This window comes from Zootoca vivipara, chromosome 4 (genome assembly GCF_965207765.1).
Source record: "Zootoca vivipara chromosome 4, rZooViv2.hap1.1, whole genome shotgun sequence".
Lineage (NCBI taxonomy): Eukaryota > Metazoa > Chordata > Lepidosauria > Squamata > Lacertidae > Zootoca > Zootoca vivipara.
In genome coordinates, this window is record NC_142587.1 from 43,988,578 (window position 1) to 44,006,639 (window position 18,062).

The 18,062-nt window shown below is 39.6% G+C and overlaps 1 protein-coding gene across 15 annotated transcripts in view; it reads right to left on the reverse strand.

Annotated features, from left to right (window-relative positions):
• The window catches only part of DMD (dystrophin), a 1,006,777-nt gene that overhangs the window by 475,815 nt on the left and 512,900 nt on the right, over nucleotides 1–18,062 (reverse strand). For all 15 annotated transcript variants that reach the window (XM_035114386.3, XM_035114388.3, XM_035114384.3 and 12 more), the window contains one exon: nucleotides 1,401–1,551. In XM_035114386.3, the coding sequence (XP_034970277.3) occupies nucleotides 1,401–1,551 (151 nt within the window). The remainder of the gene's footprint in view (nucleotides 1–1,400; nucleotides 1,552–18,062) is intronic.

Here is an 18,062-nt window from a genome sequence, read left to right on the forward strand (position 1 = left end):
AACTTCAGTAAACTGAATAACATAGCATTAGTAACCCAGAACTAGCAATTAAGGTTGTGATCCTAACCATGTTTACCTCATAGTAAGTCTTACTGAATTCAGTGAGCCTCCACCCAGGTAAGTGTGGCTATGATCAGCTTGTGCAGTTGTTCATCCTAAAGAACTGCTGCTTAAAAGTATATTGTGACTCTAAATTAATGGCGTGGGGATGACAGATTAGCTGGCACATGCCTTAGAGGAAAGGGTGGGAAACCAGGCATCACTAATTTAAATGTATTTTCTTTTATTGTCAGAAATAAGTGATGCTTTAAAAGCTATTGTCAAATAAAGACCCATAAAACAAGAAGGTAATGAAGAAGAAGAAGAAGAAGAAGAAGAAGAAGAAGAAGAAGAAGAAGAAGAAGAAGAAGAAGAAGAAGAAGAAGAAGAAGAAGAAGAAGAGGAGCAAGGAGGAGAAGGAGTTTGGACTTGATATCCACCTTCCAGTCCCCTAAGGAGTCTCAAAGCGGCTAACAATCTCCTTTCTCTTCCTCCCCCACAACAAACACTCTTTGGGGTGAGTGAGGCTGAGAGACTTCAGAGAAGTGTAACTAGCCCAAGGTATCTGTCAGGGGGCTCTCTAAGGGTCCACGGGAGGAGGGGGATGCCAGATTGTGTTACAGGGATCCCAGGCCACTCCTCTCCAGCAGTACATCTTCCAGCCGAGGTAGCAGCGAGTCGTCCAATGGGGAGCAAGAGGAAATGGTCAGACAGGTGGGAAGAGGGCTCAGCGATGCTAGCGAGAAGCCCCGGCACCACTTTCAACAGGAGGTTTCAGAAAGGGAGATGTTGCTTCCAACACCCTATTTGCGCAGAGGGGTCAAACGCAAAGAGGGTGGGCGGAGATTGAGGGTGTCCAAGTTCTTCTGTTGGGCTTGTAACAGGAAGGGGCCACTCCCAGATTCTGCGAGTGACTAAGATGGACGTGTTTTAGTTAGCTCTGCATTGTACATAGTATGCACAATAAACCTGTAAAAAGGCAGGTTGGATTCCAGCGTCGTTACTCGTGAGTAACCACCTCACGCCCATTACAGCATCTTTTTTACTTGTGTGAACAAGTAGTTTTATTATTGTTAATTATTTTAACATATACTAATTGAGGAATCATTAAGTCTATAATCCTAATCCCCTAAGAACAAACGCCACTGAATTCCACAGGACTTAGTTCTGAGTAGATAGGGTTGTGCTGTAAATCATATCAGTTTACAATAATCCCCCAGTGTATAAACATGGAATTAAATACCCCCAAGTGGTGATAATATCTGCTCTCTAGATGAGAGCCTATGGGGAACCAATTTGCAACAAATACACATATAGATAAGAAAACCTTGAGGTAAAAATATGTTATAGGTGAGTCCTACCTTGATATATTGCTCGGTTGTGGAAACATCTGGATCCTCGGACTCTATCCATATTTTACCTAAATTTTGTTCTGCCTCAGTTAACCAGTCGCTAAAGTTTTTCATATCATGATGGAAATTCCTCCATTTCTCCACTGATCTGTCAAATCTTCTGTAGAAGGAAATAAAAACCATGACACTATAATTTAGGACATTATATGATTAAAAGTAGTAGGTCATTAATGCAGGATATGACTGTGATGCCTTTATAGCAGTGGCTTCCCACCTTTCTCCCTATGAACCACTTGAAAATTGCACAACAGAAAAACATGCAGAACTCTGGCTATGCCAGAAATAGCCCTATGATGAGAATAAGAGGTTCTCTGCTCACAGAAAGATGCCCTTGTATCCAAGCCTGTGGGTGAATTGCATAGCTAGTTAATTCTATGTTTCTAAAACCTAATTGCGTGGCAGAATGGGAAAATAAAATATCATGATTGAACACACACACAAACAAACTAACAGCTTATCTGGCTAAATTTAAATTCACTGTTTAAATTTACTTTCCCCAACAATGTGCAAAAGCTAATACATATAATTTATACATATAACTGTGAAGTTCTAATATATTGCCTACACCACTGAAGTGTGATGGCAGGAACAGTAGTGCTTTCTCATAAGACTGTAGGAAACTAAAGTCTCTCGCAAACATTTCCCACAGAAGAAAACATCCAGAACCGCTGTGAGGCAGCAAGTTAAAATACAGAATATTTAAAGCAATGAGTATTGCAATTTTAAAAAATAAATATACCCTCTTATTGCATAAGAACAATTTCATCATTTATAAAATAATCCAAGCTAGTGTTAGACAGAAATTCATTTTGGGGTGTACTCCAACACAGTGCAAGAAGGCATCTGCTCATACAACAAGACTTTTCTTTCCTTTCTTCCTGCCACAGCCTCATTGTACCCCAAAGATCTGCTCCAAGGGTTGGGGGATTCTCCAGAGCAGATTTTGGTGTTCATGGGGAGGGGAGTTGGAGACAGGAAGAAACATTCTGGAAAGCAGATTTCCATTTTGCAAGTGGATGGACATCATTGGATGTCTCCCACTGATTGGCAACAGTATTTTCTATATTATTGGTACCAAGACATGGTCTGAAGCCAGATATGGGGAGTAACCTTGCTGAAAGTAAGCAAATCTAGGTCTAGCCCACAGTTTAGGAGCTGAAGCTGATAGCAGCCCAGGTCATCTTTGACGCTGGAGGAAACCACCTGGAAACCCTGTGTATATTGCCTTGAGTTCGTTTGTGGAAGAAAGGTTGGATATAAATGTAATGAATAAGAATATATAATTATTAGTGAACCTGAAGCAAGTTAACTCTCTTGATTAAAAAACAACAGAGTTCAACAAACTCTACTAAAAAAAATTTAAACAGAGTAATAATACCTATTACCATTGCTGTTTTGTATCTCCTGTGGTTCTGTGGTTAGTCTGACACTTTTTGATAACAATTACAGTGGAATAGGATTCTGTTGGTCAGACTCTACATCACTAATTAGAGTAAAAAGAACTAGAATGGTCTGAAGTGCCTTTCTGAGGTGAAAAATGACCCTATTATCAATACCACTAAGTTCCTGAAGAGACAGGTACTCAACCACACAAAACCAGCAGTCTTTTCTTTTTCATGAAATAAGCCATTCCAAGGCAAAAGAGACCATCTATCGAGAGACCATGTTTAACAAAATCCCGCTATGTTATTGATCAGAAGTCATAGGAAGATTTCTTTCATCTGACTACAGAATTGTGCCTGAGTTATTACATAATCAGATTTCATTACAATTTTTAAATATACTGTACAGCTCATTCCTTTCTAACAAATGATGTGCATTTTCCCAAAGGTAATAGTATCTCGAACTTTTGCTTTGTGTTTCACATTTAAATCCAGATGAGCATGTTTTTAGCATGTAAATTAAATTTAGTTTTAAAACCGCCCTAAGACCTCCGGCTATAGGGTGGTATATAAATTCTAATAATAATAATAATAATAATAATAATAATAATAATAATAATAATAATAAATTCCACCATTTCTAAAATTTCATCTTGAATCAAGATCATAAGCCTCTATCCTTAAAAATTATATTACACTGTAATATACTACAAGACTATTTATGGCCAGAAGTGGTTACAGGTGATAAACCAGCCTTAGCTACATGCCACAAAGGACAGCTGGGTTTCTAGTGGCAGTGCTAGATCTAGGAATACGCCCAGCTATGAACCTGCTGTCCTAAGATAGCAATTTCATTCAGGAAACATCTACTTATAGTATTGTCCCTCATACCACCCTATGCAAGTGATTGCCTGTGAACTCTTCAAAGTACCTTGTCTACATTGTCAGGCCACAACACTGTAAACCACTTATGAGATTTCTTTGTGTATTCAACTGTACATAGATGAAATAAACAATGATATTGAAGCCCTGCAACTGGACTAGACAGTGTAGTGCTCAGATTATGCACAGTCCACCTTAGTTTGGTACAAAGAATAGATGCAATGCCGCAGAAAATGCAACTGTTGTCTTAAATGAAAGCAACCTCAAAAATACAAAGAAAGAATACATGGTTCTTGTAACTACTTATTGCAGAGGCATACAGTAGACCAAAAACCATTTCCAAGTAAATCATGTCAAGATGTTACGATGTGTGCCAGACCCCTCTAAAACCCAGATCTAGCAAGCGTGGGTGGGGTCCCCTCCCTCAACATATAAAGTCAGATTTTAGATGAGAGAGTTAAAAGTAACAGTGATGCGACCTAGAAGTAAAGCAGCAAACTAGAGAGAAGTATGAGAACAATGTTTGATTTCTGTTTGGATTCAAGGCAGCGGCTATGGGAGAAGGAAGAACCATTTGGAGTGTTGATGCTCTGAATCCCACCATTGCAAGCTCAGGTTGTACATATGTGTAAATAAACCATATATCATAAAGACACCACAGTCTTCACTATGCCTTATTCCCAAAGGAAACACAGACTCTGGGTAAGCACATTGAACCCCTGGAATCCTGCACCACTCAGAGATTGGGGCATAGCTGTCAACTTCCGGATTGGAAAAAAAGGGATCAGCAGCCTCACCCAGCGGCGTGGCACCGGAAAACGGTTCAGATGTCCAGACATGCGCAGAAGCGACTTCCGGTGCCAGGCTGCCCGTGTCCACATGTATGGGCACCAGAAATCTCTTCTGCGCATATCTGGACATGTGCAGAAGCCATTTCCGGTGCCCAGACATGGTCAGAGCGGCACCGGAAATCGGTTTTGCACATGCCCGGGCATATGCAGAAGCAATTTCCGGCAGCACTCGGCAAGTGAGCGAGCAGCCAGCCACCGAGCGAGGCGTTTTACCGGGGGGGCGGCTGGCTGCTCGCTCAGGGGGGGGGGAGAACCGAGTGGAGCTTCCCTGGCCAGCAGGGAGGGAGAGGAGCTGCTTCCTTTGAAATCCGGGAAATTTACGGGATATCTACAATCCGGGATAGCAGCGGGAAACGGATTGAAATAAGAGTTTCCCGCCAAAAAACAAAAAACGGGAGGGTTGACAGCTATGGATTGGGGTGGCATGCAACAATATATTTTAAATCTATGCTAATAATTTCCTATTATGGTTTTGTATAGTTTTAAATTTGAAAACTATAAAAATGTCACTTAGTAGTCTAAAAATGTTGAAATCACAAATTACTCAGATTCTTCTACTTAGCATGCAGAATTAGCCTAATAAGTATTCAAAATGAGGTCTTTTTAAAGGCAGCAGATTAAGTGCAAAAAGAGTATGTTTGATTATCAAAATACATTTAAAATTCATGACTTTTATTATAGAACTTGTAGCTGACAAAAATATAGCCTTTTCCCACATTCTACAAAATATTGTGTACATTACATTTCTATACTTCCTCTAAACACTGTCCTGAAGGATTATGCTAATATTAACCTAAAAATTATGCAGTGTTGTCAACTTGATTCAGCACAATTAGCACCTTGTAAGAAATATACAAAACTTCAAAGTAATATTAAAAAATTCTATTTATGTGCACTGAAATGTAAGATTTAATATTTAAGGTCATTCTAACAGATAATCTATGGAAACTTGTTTTTACAGGGTTATCTTGCCAAATTAATCTTTTGTTACAAAAAAAAAGTTAACCTGTTTCAATTAATTTGATTTTTCTTCTTCTTTCCGCAATCTTTTCCACATTCTGTTTGTATTTAATTTAAACATAATCTCTATATTTGGACTAGAGAGACACAACAAAGTTAGAATTCACTGTGGCTAGGCATTGGTTTAATATTTATTCCCGAAGTGATCATCAGGAGATAAGAAGAGTTAGATATAGGCTGGCTGAACTATATTTTAATATATTTGGAGTTTTTTTGCATTTAAAAGTTTTATTATGATATTATTTTTGTGCTTGAAATTTTGTTCACCACTTCCAGTAGACTTTACTCAGAATGGCACTTCACATTTAAAGGGAGAGAGAAAGAGAATGTTGATACTTAAAAAGCAGGAATATGCAGCATAAGCAACATTATGTAGTATTATCAACAAACCAGACCACTGGGAAACTAACTAAATCAAACCACAGTTCTAGTTACAGGTAGGTAGCCGTGTTGGTCTGAGTCGAAGCAAAATAAAAAAACTTAGTTGGTCTTTAAGGTGCTACTGAAGGAATTAAATCAAACCAGTTACAGTATAGCCTGGAACTTGGTGTGTATAGCACAGCTGACTGCTGAATAATACACAGCTGTGGGGACCCTGAGGAAACTCCATCTCCCTTGGTGCCTGCCATAAAAAACAGGGCATAATGTAAGGTACCCTCTAAACTGCGAGATTTAGGGTTGAGCTGTAAGTTTGTTTGCACCCTGAGTGAGAAACAAGGTGCATGTGTGGCTGAGAGACAGCAGACTGAGAGGAGAGGAGTACTGTATCAGAAGGAGAAGGAATTGATATCTGTCTGCATTTCTCAGTAATTTTATAATGCAACGCTTGAATATGCGACTCTGTAGTTTTGTAACATATGCAAAAATTGTTAGTTGCTCTAGTTTCCTGCACACCGCTCAAATATATTTGTACATATTAAAAAGTTCAGAAGTAGCCTATATAAATAAATAATGAATAAACAAAAGTCATCACAACTACGTTTGTCTTACTGGAACTATCATTTAACCTGCAGCAATTTTCTTTCTTATGTTGTGTTGGTCTTTCCTTGATGTATTCTTTTTAATAAACATGCTCATTCTTGCCTATGTAAATCAATGGAACGGATTATTCAAAGTTTCTCTTAAGTAAGAATTAGATCATTCACTTCTCAGAGCATTATTTCCCACTGGAACCCGCAGCCATCTGCTAACCCATGGCCAGGGTCTGTTTGCAGAATTGAGCAACCCTGGCTTGAATTCTGAGTCCACTCCTATCTTCAGCATAGATCACCTACATTTACTCTGTCTCTGATTCTATGGGACGAAATGCTTACAGCCTTACAGCCTGATGATCGTCTTCCAAAGCAACTACTCTATTCCGAACTTAAAAATGGAAAGCGTAATGCTGGTGGTCAACAAAAGAGGTTTAAAGACTGTCTAAAGGCAAATCTTTAAAAATGTACCATAGTATAAACACTGACAACTGGGAAACACTGGCCTGCGAGCGCTCCAGTTGGAGAACAGCCTTTACCAAAGGTGTCATGGGCTTTGAAGACACTCAATCTCAGGATGCAAGGGAGAAACGTGCTAAGAGGAAGGCACACTTGGCAAATTCACACCGTGATCAACTCCCGGCCAGAAACCAATGTCCCCACTGTGGAAGGATGTGTGGATCCAGAATTGGCCTCCACACAGTCTGTTACGGACCCATTGTTAAAACCGTGTTTATGGAAGACAATCTTACTCGGATACGAGTGATCGCCAAAGAAGACTCTGTCTCTGATTCTATGGGACGAAATGCTTACAGCCTTACAACACCCCAATCTTTGTTTGTTTGGGTATTATCAATCATTTAGTCCCATAGACTAAGAAACATTAGTTGATTTTATATAAAACCATGTATGGCACAATTCAAGAGCCGCTGGCCCTGCAGATGCTGTTGGACTACAATTACCCTAGGGAAGCAACTCCATCTGGAAGACCTGTAATTAAGGCAGAGAGGATGGTGATAAAAGGTAGAGTGCAAGACTTCAGAACCAGAGTCAGATAACAGGGTTAAAAAAGTAGTTTAGCTAGTGGGGAAAGCATGAGCTTTCTTGCTGTCAGACAATGTTCAGTATGCAGGCTTCCATCCCTACAACATAGGTCATATTAGCATAGTGCTAATTCTTGTGTTAGAGGAAATATAGGGTGATGATTCCATTTATGCCCACCTAATAGCAGAACAAATTCTGTCTTGCACAATGGGACTTCTTCTCCCCTTGTAGCCCCCCCCTCCAATATACCTCAAAATGTGGCCTTGAGGGGCCCCAAAGCATCTGGAATAGATGGCAGGGGCAGTAGATAAGAAATAAAAAGGAAAGGGAAATGCCTTTTGTAAGTGGAGGTCCACTTACAAGGCACTGCAAGTCAGCCAGAAATATAACATGTAAGATAAGGGCATGTCTGTGCTTTTTGATGCATTCAATCTGTGGCCATGTGCACAGCGGAGCTTATTGTGTGCCTGCAGCTGTTAGTATCCCCATTTAATTTGTGTGGTCCACATGATGTTATTCTCAAACAATACCAACCTCATTCCTCCCCTGAGTACACTTAGATTTACCCTATATGGGGATGATTAGGCTCCAAATTACTCCACTCAAGCTCACAAATGATTTGTGTTGTGGTTTTGATGTATGTGTGGGTCAATCACCACTTTCTGCTACTCCCCTTTCCATCCCCCACTACTTCCTCAATGTTTTTGTTCCTTTTCCAACCATGCTTGTAACTATTTCTGGTATGCTTCTGTACAGAGTGTAGTCTTGTATACAGGTTGTTGTTTTTGATCCCTCAGATTTGAAGAAAACCAGAAAACTGTATATGTAAACCACGTTAACAATTATGTACTGAGAATGTAAAATTGCCTGCCTGAGTGTTTTGCACACTTCACGGGCAGGACATTTTTTTATTTTAAAAGATGATGTGCATGCAGCTATCTGTACACATGTACTGTCAGTACTTAATTGACACAACAGAATCAACTAATTAGAAGGTGGGGCTAAACACAAAAGGGAACACATAGGGAAAGACCAAAGTTGTTTCTCATATACAAATTCAAATACATGTGGGTGTTGAATACTCTAATTCAAACAGTCGGAAAGTGGATTAACACCTAAATAAAGCTCAAATGATAAGCTGTTTACTGCAGTTTTCATTGTTACATCCAAGTCATAGTTGGGCTGATCAGGTCTGAATTAATTTGTAAAATAAACATAGTTCATACTTTTGCTTTCAATAACCTCAATAGCAACACACCAGATTTCAAATTTCCCAGCAAGCTTTCTTCCCATTTCAGAACAATGATAAAGAGATGTGCTTGAAAGCATTTAGTCTGAATACTAGAATTAAAAGCACACGTTATCATTTCCCTAGAGAAAATGAAGCGAACACAACTAATTAAATACATTATATGGAAGAATGCAACACAGCACAACTCCCTAGTCCTAAACAGGCATAAATGTCATTGGCAATAAACTTTTAAATTTCTCAACTTGTCAAAAATTAATTATTAAAAATCCTATAATAAAGCAGGTTCCAAATCATATACTTTACATGAAAATCACATAGGCCTAGTTTATGATGGGCTTAATTAATATTTCTAGGACATAGAGGACAAAAGGTTCATAGCTCATGCTGAATTCTGATGATGTGCTATACTAATATTCAAAAGTCACAAATGCACAAAGCCAATATATATTTACCTTCTCGATTGTGGTAGTAATGTGGTGACAAATGCCTGCTATTGTCATTTCCCTTGACTATCAAATGTGCTTTTCCACAAACTTTACTCCCTTGGGATATGAACATTCCAAGCATTAGTACAGTCAACATTACAGGTAAATATTTACTGTCTTTTGCATTAATTTATAACCACTTCCTTATCTATTGCTTTCATTTTGCTACAAAACAAAATATCTGAAGAATTAACTTTTGTTTCACTGAAAGAAATTTAAGATTTTGAGAGTACCAACTCCTATGAGAGGTGTATATAGAGCAAAATGGCTCCAAGAACTCAGTTCTTTCCCTTTTTCATGTGAGCAAGAGGTGGTATATATCACACATTTTGCTCAGACAGATACCGTAGTAATGCCCATTCATGATATTATTTTTAAATTTATTTTTATTTAAAGGTTTTCCTCTTTTACAAAAGCACATGCATTGCCTCTTTCTTCATGTTGTGTTTTCTACACATCAGTTACATTTGGCATGACACATTGGTGGTATGTGCAGTATAGGGTTGGGAAGAAAAGAGGGGGGGCGGGAGAGAGGCGGCAGGTTGATACAGCTTATATTCTTTTACTTAGTGTATGTGTGGGGTTTTTGTGTCAGAGTCACTTGGGTAGGTTCTCTTTCTATTCACTTGTTATGTTTCCTTGGTGGTGAGAGAGGTTGGGATGGCCTGGGGTGTGGTTGATTGTCTTTGGTTGGCTGCAGTGGGATTTGTTTGTGTGGGAGCATTGTTGGGTTAAGTTAGCCACATTGAATCATATGCTGTCGGTGGGTTAGTGTTGTTGTCTTGTTGGCTATATATGTGATAAAGAGGAACCATACTGGACTGAAGGCATTCTCTTCTATTTCTCCCTATGTCAGTTTCAGTCTATTGGTTAGCTTTTCTAGTAAGGTTGTTTCCCATACCACGTTTATTCCTATCAGGTCCCTCCAGTCTGTGGCTATAATGTCTCTGGCTGCTGTGAGTAGATGGGTTGTGAGCTTTTTATTGTGTGAGTGGGCATTGTTAACTTGGAAGATGTTCAGTAGCGCCAGTTCTGGAGTGACTTTTGTACCTGTTTAGTTATTTTGCTTATTTCTTGTATGACTGTTGTCCAGAAGAGTTGCGTTTAGGGACATTCCCACCACATGTGGAGGTATGTGCCTGTGGAAGTGCAGCCTCTCCAGCATTTTGGTGAGATTCCTGGGCCTATCAGACCAGTTTCTGTGGTATTAGGTACCATCTGTAAATGAGTTTCAGAGTGAGTTCTTTTCTTTTTGCTGATATGGATTTAAAGAGAGGTCTAGACCACATTCTAGTCAATTGGGTGGGGTCAATTTCATAGCCTATGTCATCCTCCCGTGGTTGTTGTTTTTAATAACGTCAAGGGGGTCTGTGGGGCTTTGGAGCAATGTTTTGTATATTGTATATACCACCCCCTTGTCATGTCCCATTGTTGTTAGGAGAATGTTTTCAAAGGTGGTCAAGGGCCTAGTGGCTGTTGATTTTACTACTGGATTGTTTAAGAAGGCGTGTAGTTGGTGGTGTGTTAGCCCAGGGTATTTGGATGTTCCCTAGTTTGCTTTGTATTTCTTGTGTCGATATGGGTTTGTTATTTTTGTAGACGTCTGCTAAGTGATATAGGCCTTTGGCTTGCTATGTTTTTATTTGGGTATTTTGTGCTGCACGGTGGAATAGTGGGTAGTGAGCCAGGGGGCATTCATGATATTATAAAAAGTAGTTGATTAAAGTATGAATCACCTGGAATTCATCCTACTCTATCTAGCTAACATTAACTCTGATAATTTGTGACACAAATATTGAGTCAGTGGAATTGGCATCATTTACATTAGGTTAGGTAATATAAACACGTGGTAATATCACTTTAACATGCACATTACATAGAAGTACCTAGTTCTCAATCACACCACTCCCCATGGAGGCTTATTTTCAGTTCTGTTCCTTTTTTGTTATCAGTCTAGTCTAGTTTGATAGTTAAATGGTTGCTAGAGATGTGATCATGATTAGGGGCAGCACTCAATTGATTCTATGGAAGTATATATAACAGAGCACTAATTAGAGCATTCAGCTAACTGCTTTAATGCCTGTATACCAAAAATAAGGGCCTTGAAAAGGGAGTTTCTTGATTAGATCATTAGATTATGTCTTAGTAGTTACTAATGTATCAATAATTCACATATGTTTTTTTCAGCTACCCTGAGCACACTTTTCAGTTGAATTAATTTGTATTCCTAACATTTGCATTATTAAATGAAGGCAAACTGGATGATGCAAAATATATGGCAACATTATTCACCTACACATGAGTAGCATCAACATTAGACAGAAAGCTGATGCATTATTAAGTTTTTATCCATTTTCCCACTATGAATCTGAGAACTGTTCCAAATGCACTTGCGTGTCGAGGTCCCCAAGCCACCCTCAAATAAAACACAATTCACAGAGAATTTTTGTTTAAGGTTTTTGGCACAATTTTTTGGCCACAACTTTACTGATTACAGAATGTGAGTGGTTGCTTAGGCATTGGTTCGCAATTATCTCTTCCCACCTAGAGGTAGGAACAGAACTGACATCTGCAAGCCTGCGAAAGTCAATAAGGGAAAACATTTTGGGGAGAGAATAGAGCTGGGTGCCAGGCCCTCACCTCTCCCCAGATGCTCCCAGGGGCTCTTGCGTGGCCCTAGCCCCTTGATAGGGATTCGGACAAGAACATGGCGAGCCCCTGGATTCCTTTAACGGAATATCCTTGCAGCAACAGCATTGGAGGGGCAGGCACAGCCAACCATACCCCCTCCACCAACCAAATTTAACCAATGCATAACCCATAGCTGCCAAGTCTCCCGTTTTTGGCGGGAAACCCCTGGATTTTAATCTGTTTCCCGCTGTTATCCCGAATAGAAAAAAATCCCGGGAATCCCCTGGATTTCCTACCTGCCAGGGAGGCTCCATTTCGGGTGCCACTCTGCCCAAGTCTGGGCACCAAAAATCGGGCAGTGCTGGCACCGGAAGCTGCTTCTACGCATGTCCAGACATGTGTAGAAGCGACCTTTGGTGCCGCGCCGCTGCTGATCCCGCATTTTTTAGCAGGAGACTTGGCAGCTTTGGCCTAACTGCAACCTTACAAGTTGTGACGATTTTGCTACGCAGTAGGCAAAAAAACAAATGGCACCGGCCAATCAGCAAAATGGAAAAATTCCTACCAGGCCCCTGCCCCAAAGCAGACGACCCCATGACAGACATAGCAAGGTCAATGCGGACAGCCCTAAATATAGGGAGGGTGGGTGGGTGATCTGATGTGTGCAGCGAAAAGAGGCAGCTCAACGCTGCAAACAGGTAATAAATAGCCCCTTGGCCGTCAATCATAAATTGCAACATCAAATTCTCCCCAACGACCAAGAGGTGCCCAATAAGATTCGTTGCCATCCAAACTAACCCGCTCTGCGACAGAGGGATGTCTTGTTTGCCCCCACCGCAACACATGCTCTCCATGAAGGAGAACACGCTGTAGCAGTTCAACCAATGTTGATTACCAATGACATATGCATATTTAAGATTATGTGTGACATAGATATCCATCCGAGTACACAAGTAATTTACTACATACAATCTGGTAGTTCTAAAATAAGCGCTGTTAAGTTAATGTCACTAGTTCGCACTAGCAATAACAGAGCTCTGTAAAATTTACCAAACCAAGAAAAGTTTTTTTGTTGTACAGCAACTTCAAAGTTATGTGTCTGCTCCTTCCTGCATTGGAAAATTTTCAGTGAGTATATCGAGCACTATGCTTTCTAGCTGATGCAAATATAAAAAAAGAGCCAGAGAAGCCCTTGGACATTCTCTGTAGAATTATAAAGAATGCTTTATACCTTTTAAAAATCTTTAAAAGTGTATGGATCTTTTAGGATTTTGCCTAATAATTGCAAACAGACATTCGACAGAATGTACAGAGTGGACTTGCTGGTCTATTTGTGTGGAAGTACTAATTGTTAGCAATACTAATCATTACTTTGTTTCTGCTTTAGTAGTTACAGAAATGAGGTTTTACTGAGTAAAACTTCACAAATCAGCAATGGAATAGTGGGCTGGAGAAGAGATTTCAGGAATGGAGAGGGGAAAAGGCTGGGTTGTGGAGTGAGTGGCTGTGCAAGGTGACCACAGCTTCTAAGGAGGCAGAGAAAATAGAGAGATTGTTGTTTGAAAAACAGTCAAAGAGAATAAAGAACCAAAGAGGGAGAGAAATTTACCTATCATTCCTTTAAGCTATGTCGAAAAATCATAGATCCAGTGGTGCATTAATGGACACCCAGCTGGAAACTCAGAAAACGGTACTCACAAATGGGGGGGGGGGGTATAAGGAGACGCTCAGGAATTTGGAGCAAGCCTCCATAAAGGCTGGCAGAAAAAAGAGAATTGAATGGCAGACAAGCACAAAATCATGAGAAAGGAAAGACAGACTCATGGAAATTCTGGTAGGCCAAGACAGTTATAGACTTGGCTGACACTTGTGGAGCAGCAGAGTGGTCCTAGATAGGTCAGTTTTGAGGTTGCTGTGTACAATGTACTTTCTTAGAAAAGTCCCTTACAATCTCAGGGTTCCTTATGGCCAATCAATGTAGTAGTAATAGTGTGGTTTTTATTGGATTGAATAGGAGGAATGTTTGGCATTAACAATCACAGTGCCGCCCATATTAGCCGACTAGTAGATGAGGCTCCTCTTTTGTCCATGCAAATTTAGCCAGGTATCCTATAGATTACCATCCTAGGAAAAATGAAACTTCTTCAACCAAAAGAGTTATGGCAATAGAACTTTGCTTTCCAGCAACAGTCATGTGTGAAGTAGCCCTTATAATTCTTACATCCATAACGTTCTTAACAGCCAATACTGTACAGCAGAGCTTTCCAAGCTGTGTGTTGCAACACGTGTGTCGGCTGCAGTGTGTATGTGTGTCACACAAATGCTTCCCACACTCCTCCCAGGGGTGGAGAGGGGTTAGTTTAACCTGTGGTTTGCTAGTAAAACTGAATTACTGTGTCGTGAAATGATGCATGTCTAAGAAATGTGTTACCAACATGAAAATTTAGAAAGCTCTGTCATACAGTATGTATGTGTCTGCTCAGAAGCAAACCCCAGAGTTTAACTGGATTTACTCCAGATAAGAATGAATGGGGTTGCAGCCTAAACCCTATACATTATAAGCATGAGCCAATCAAACACTCTATCGATTTCAGTGAAACTGTAAAGTATGTACCATTGAAATAATGACACTTTAAAATGCTTAACTGGTTGGATCACACTCTGCTTTTGTGGACATTTCTGCAGTAAACACAGAGGACCATTATGATCTGTGCTTTCATATATAATATAATATAATATAATATAATATAATATAATATAATATAATATAATATAATATAATATAATATAATATAATATAATATAATATATAATATAATAATATAACTATTCATTCATGGTTAGAAACATTAACAAGTGAACAGTACATTTTATGTAAGACTCATTTATATAATACTCATTTTTAAAAATAAAAAGGCAATGAAAATAACATGAACCATGCAGTTTCACAAGTCATATTTTTTGTTTAAATTCTTGAGGGTTAAGCCATGCCAGTTTCTTGAAAGAATAAAACATTCTGCGGCACATTTATTTTTGTATAACCTGAACACATTTATTTTTGTATAACCTTATAACCTTTCATGGGGCAGAGTACACTTCATCAGATGGTTAAAAAACAAAAACAAAATAGATATTCTTTCACAAAATCCATTTGACTGCAATCATTTTTGTGTTTAAAGAACATCATGGGCTTGAAGATTATCAGTTGCCATGACAATAGTGTAAGCATTGGAGAACAAATAATGACCTGCCATCAAGAGATCAGAATCTGGGGAACAATACTAAGATCGCTTTCATATCAGAATTTATGTGATTATTAGAAGCTTAAAAGAGTAGCCTGCATTTGCTCTGTATTGCTTTTCTGCTCCCTAGCCAAGTCTGCATACTCAACAGCTGCAAAAGGCAAGACAGCAGTGTTAAGTACTTAAAACCCAATTTTAACAGGGGGGAAAAAATGAAATACCCACCATATATATTTTTTTATGCTGGTTACAGCTTTAACATTTTTTCACATCCATTTCTGCTCACTGCATACACTATTTACCTGAAGATTAGGGATAGCTGTCTTTGGGGGTAGAAAGTTCCACTTTCTTAATTTCCACAATCTTGAGGAAAGGTGACTGCAGTTGAAGAATTACTTAAAATATACTGGCTCAGTATATGTGCAGGCGGTTTTATAGAAAATTATTGAGAACAATGCACTATTATTCTATAGCTTGAGAATAATCATAAGCCTAAGAATCTTCAGGGAACAATGCTCTGTCTGTGTAATGCCCTCCCATCAGATGTCAAACAGATAAACAACTTTCTGAAGACATCTGTATCAGGAAGTTTTTCATGTTTGATGTCTCACTGTGTTTTTATATTTTGTTGGAAGCTGCTCAGAGTAGCTGGGGCAACCCAGTTGGATGGGTGGGGTATAAGTAATAAATTTGCTGTTTGTTGTTATAATCCAGAGTATTGGTTGGGGTTACCAATGCAATCCTGAGATATGTATACAATTGAAAGATGGTTTCTATTTATATATTTCATCTTTTATAATTATTTTCACTTATTTTGAAGTCTGTTTTACCAGACTTGAATGTGCCGTCCACATAGGCCACTTAGTAAGTAAAACATAACTCGCCATTCCGCTCATAAGTACAATGGTTTGCATCTATTGATACAACACAATATATGCCTTACCAGTAATTGCCAGTCACAGATTTGTTAGTGTAAGCTCATTTTGAAATACTGAAAACTGTCCTTTGAGAGCCACAGAGTACAGAGGCTTTGTGCAAAAGATTATGTCACCACTTCCACTCTTACTGCTGCTGCCCCCATAACTCTACTTCCTCCGCTGCTGCCCCACTCCATTTAACTTTCTTTCATTGTTTTGCTATTGCATTTGCAGAGCTTCATCCCCAGAGTGAGGCATTCTGGGTGAGGTGTTAAGAGACTGCCTGCATACCCATCTAGTGGATGTGAAGCAGATACTGACATTGTATGGATACAGGTAGGTAGCCGTGTTGGTCTGGGTCGAAGTAAAATAAAAAAATTCCTTCAGTAGCACCTTAAAGACCAACTAAGTTTTTATTTTGGTATGAGCTTTCGTGTGCATGCACACTTCTTCAGATACAGTGAAATAGAAGTCCCCAGGCACTTATGTAGAGAAGGGGTGGGGAGGGGTGGGGATGGGGAGGGGAGGGGGCATAGAGGAGACTACAGCTATCAGTCAGTCAATCACCCACTTCCACCACCCTTCTGAGTGATCCCCCCTCCCCTCCCCATCCCCACCCCTCCCCACCCCTTCTCTACATAAGTGCCTGGGGACTTCTATTTCACTGTATCTGAAGAAGTGTGCATGCACACGAAAGCTCATACCAAAATAAAAACTTAGTTGGTCTTTAAGGTGCTACTGAAGGAATTTTTTTATTTGACATTGTATGGAATTCAGCCATAGCTGCCAAGTTTTCCCTTTTCTCGTGAGGAAGCCTATTCAGCATAAGGGAAAATCCCTTAAAATAAGGGATAACTTGGCAGCTATGAATTCAGCGTGCTTTCATTTCAGAAAACTTTTCTGCAATGTAAATTCTATCTGATCACTTTTAATACTCTATTTTATTAATGCTTTTGACTATTCTGTATTTTATTTTGCTGTAAATTGCTTTGAAATAGATGATTACAGGCAATTCATAGACATTTTAAACAATAAATACATGTTTTTTAAAACTCAGGGAAAAGATGCAGTACTTTAAAGTAAGTTTCTAAGCTTAAACAATATTTCCAGTGTTGCAGGCCCTCTCTTGGCTACCGCACCCCAAATTCTTTGTTCTGGGGAAGAACTCATTTGGCCCTTCCTAAGAGGCTACAGCAAGGCTGGGGCGAGCTGGAGGGGGCTGGTTGGATGGGCAGCTGGTGGTACTAGAAATAATGAAAGCTAGGAAGAATGAGACAGGAGCCCAAGGGCCACCAATCTGTCACTGCCTGAGCCTGGCACCTAAGACCATAGTCTCAGCGTGGTTCATTATAGTGTCAGCCCTGAAAGGTCATACTTATCCCCTTATCCCCTAAAAATAAAATAGTGGTATCTACATCATTGGGAGAGTCTTTTGTACACAGACATGTAATAGTCTGTGGGTATTAAAATGTGTATTTATAACTTGGTTCACTGAGAGGGGGGCATAGAGGAGACAAATGATATATATTCAAATGGCTTTCGGCTATCGCTTGGTTTGAGACATTACAGCCCAGTGTGGAGCATGTACGTGGCACCATCATGAGTCACGACAAAGAGTATTGGGAAATAGGCAAGATTTTTTCCTAATGCTTGCTGACAAAGCTGGTAAATACTGAGGCAATTCTGGATTAAGCTGAGAGGAGTTCACTTGTCACTTCTACTGCACTGCCATTCACTAGCTTAGATCACAGCTAGATCTATGTCACATACCTGAGAATTGCCTAGCCATTTGATGAATTACTGCAGACATAACTGGTTTCCTGTCTCTGTTCCTGACTTTAGCTGATCATCCCTTATTAATGTCCAGCTCCTGATCCTGCCTGAGTTTTATATCCCATGGTGCATGGGGACTACAGCCCGATCTGGCAATAAAG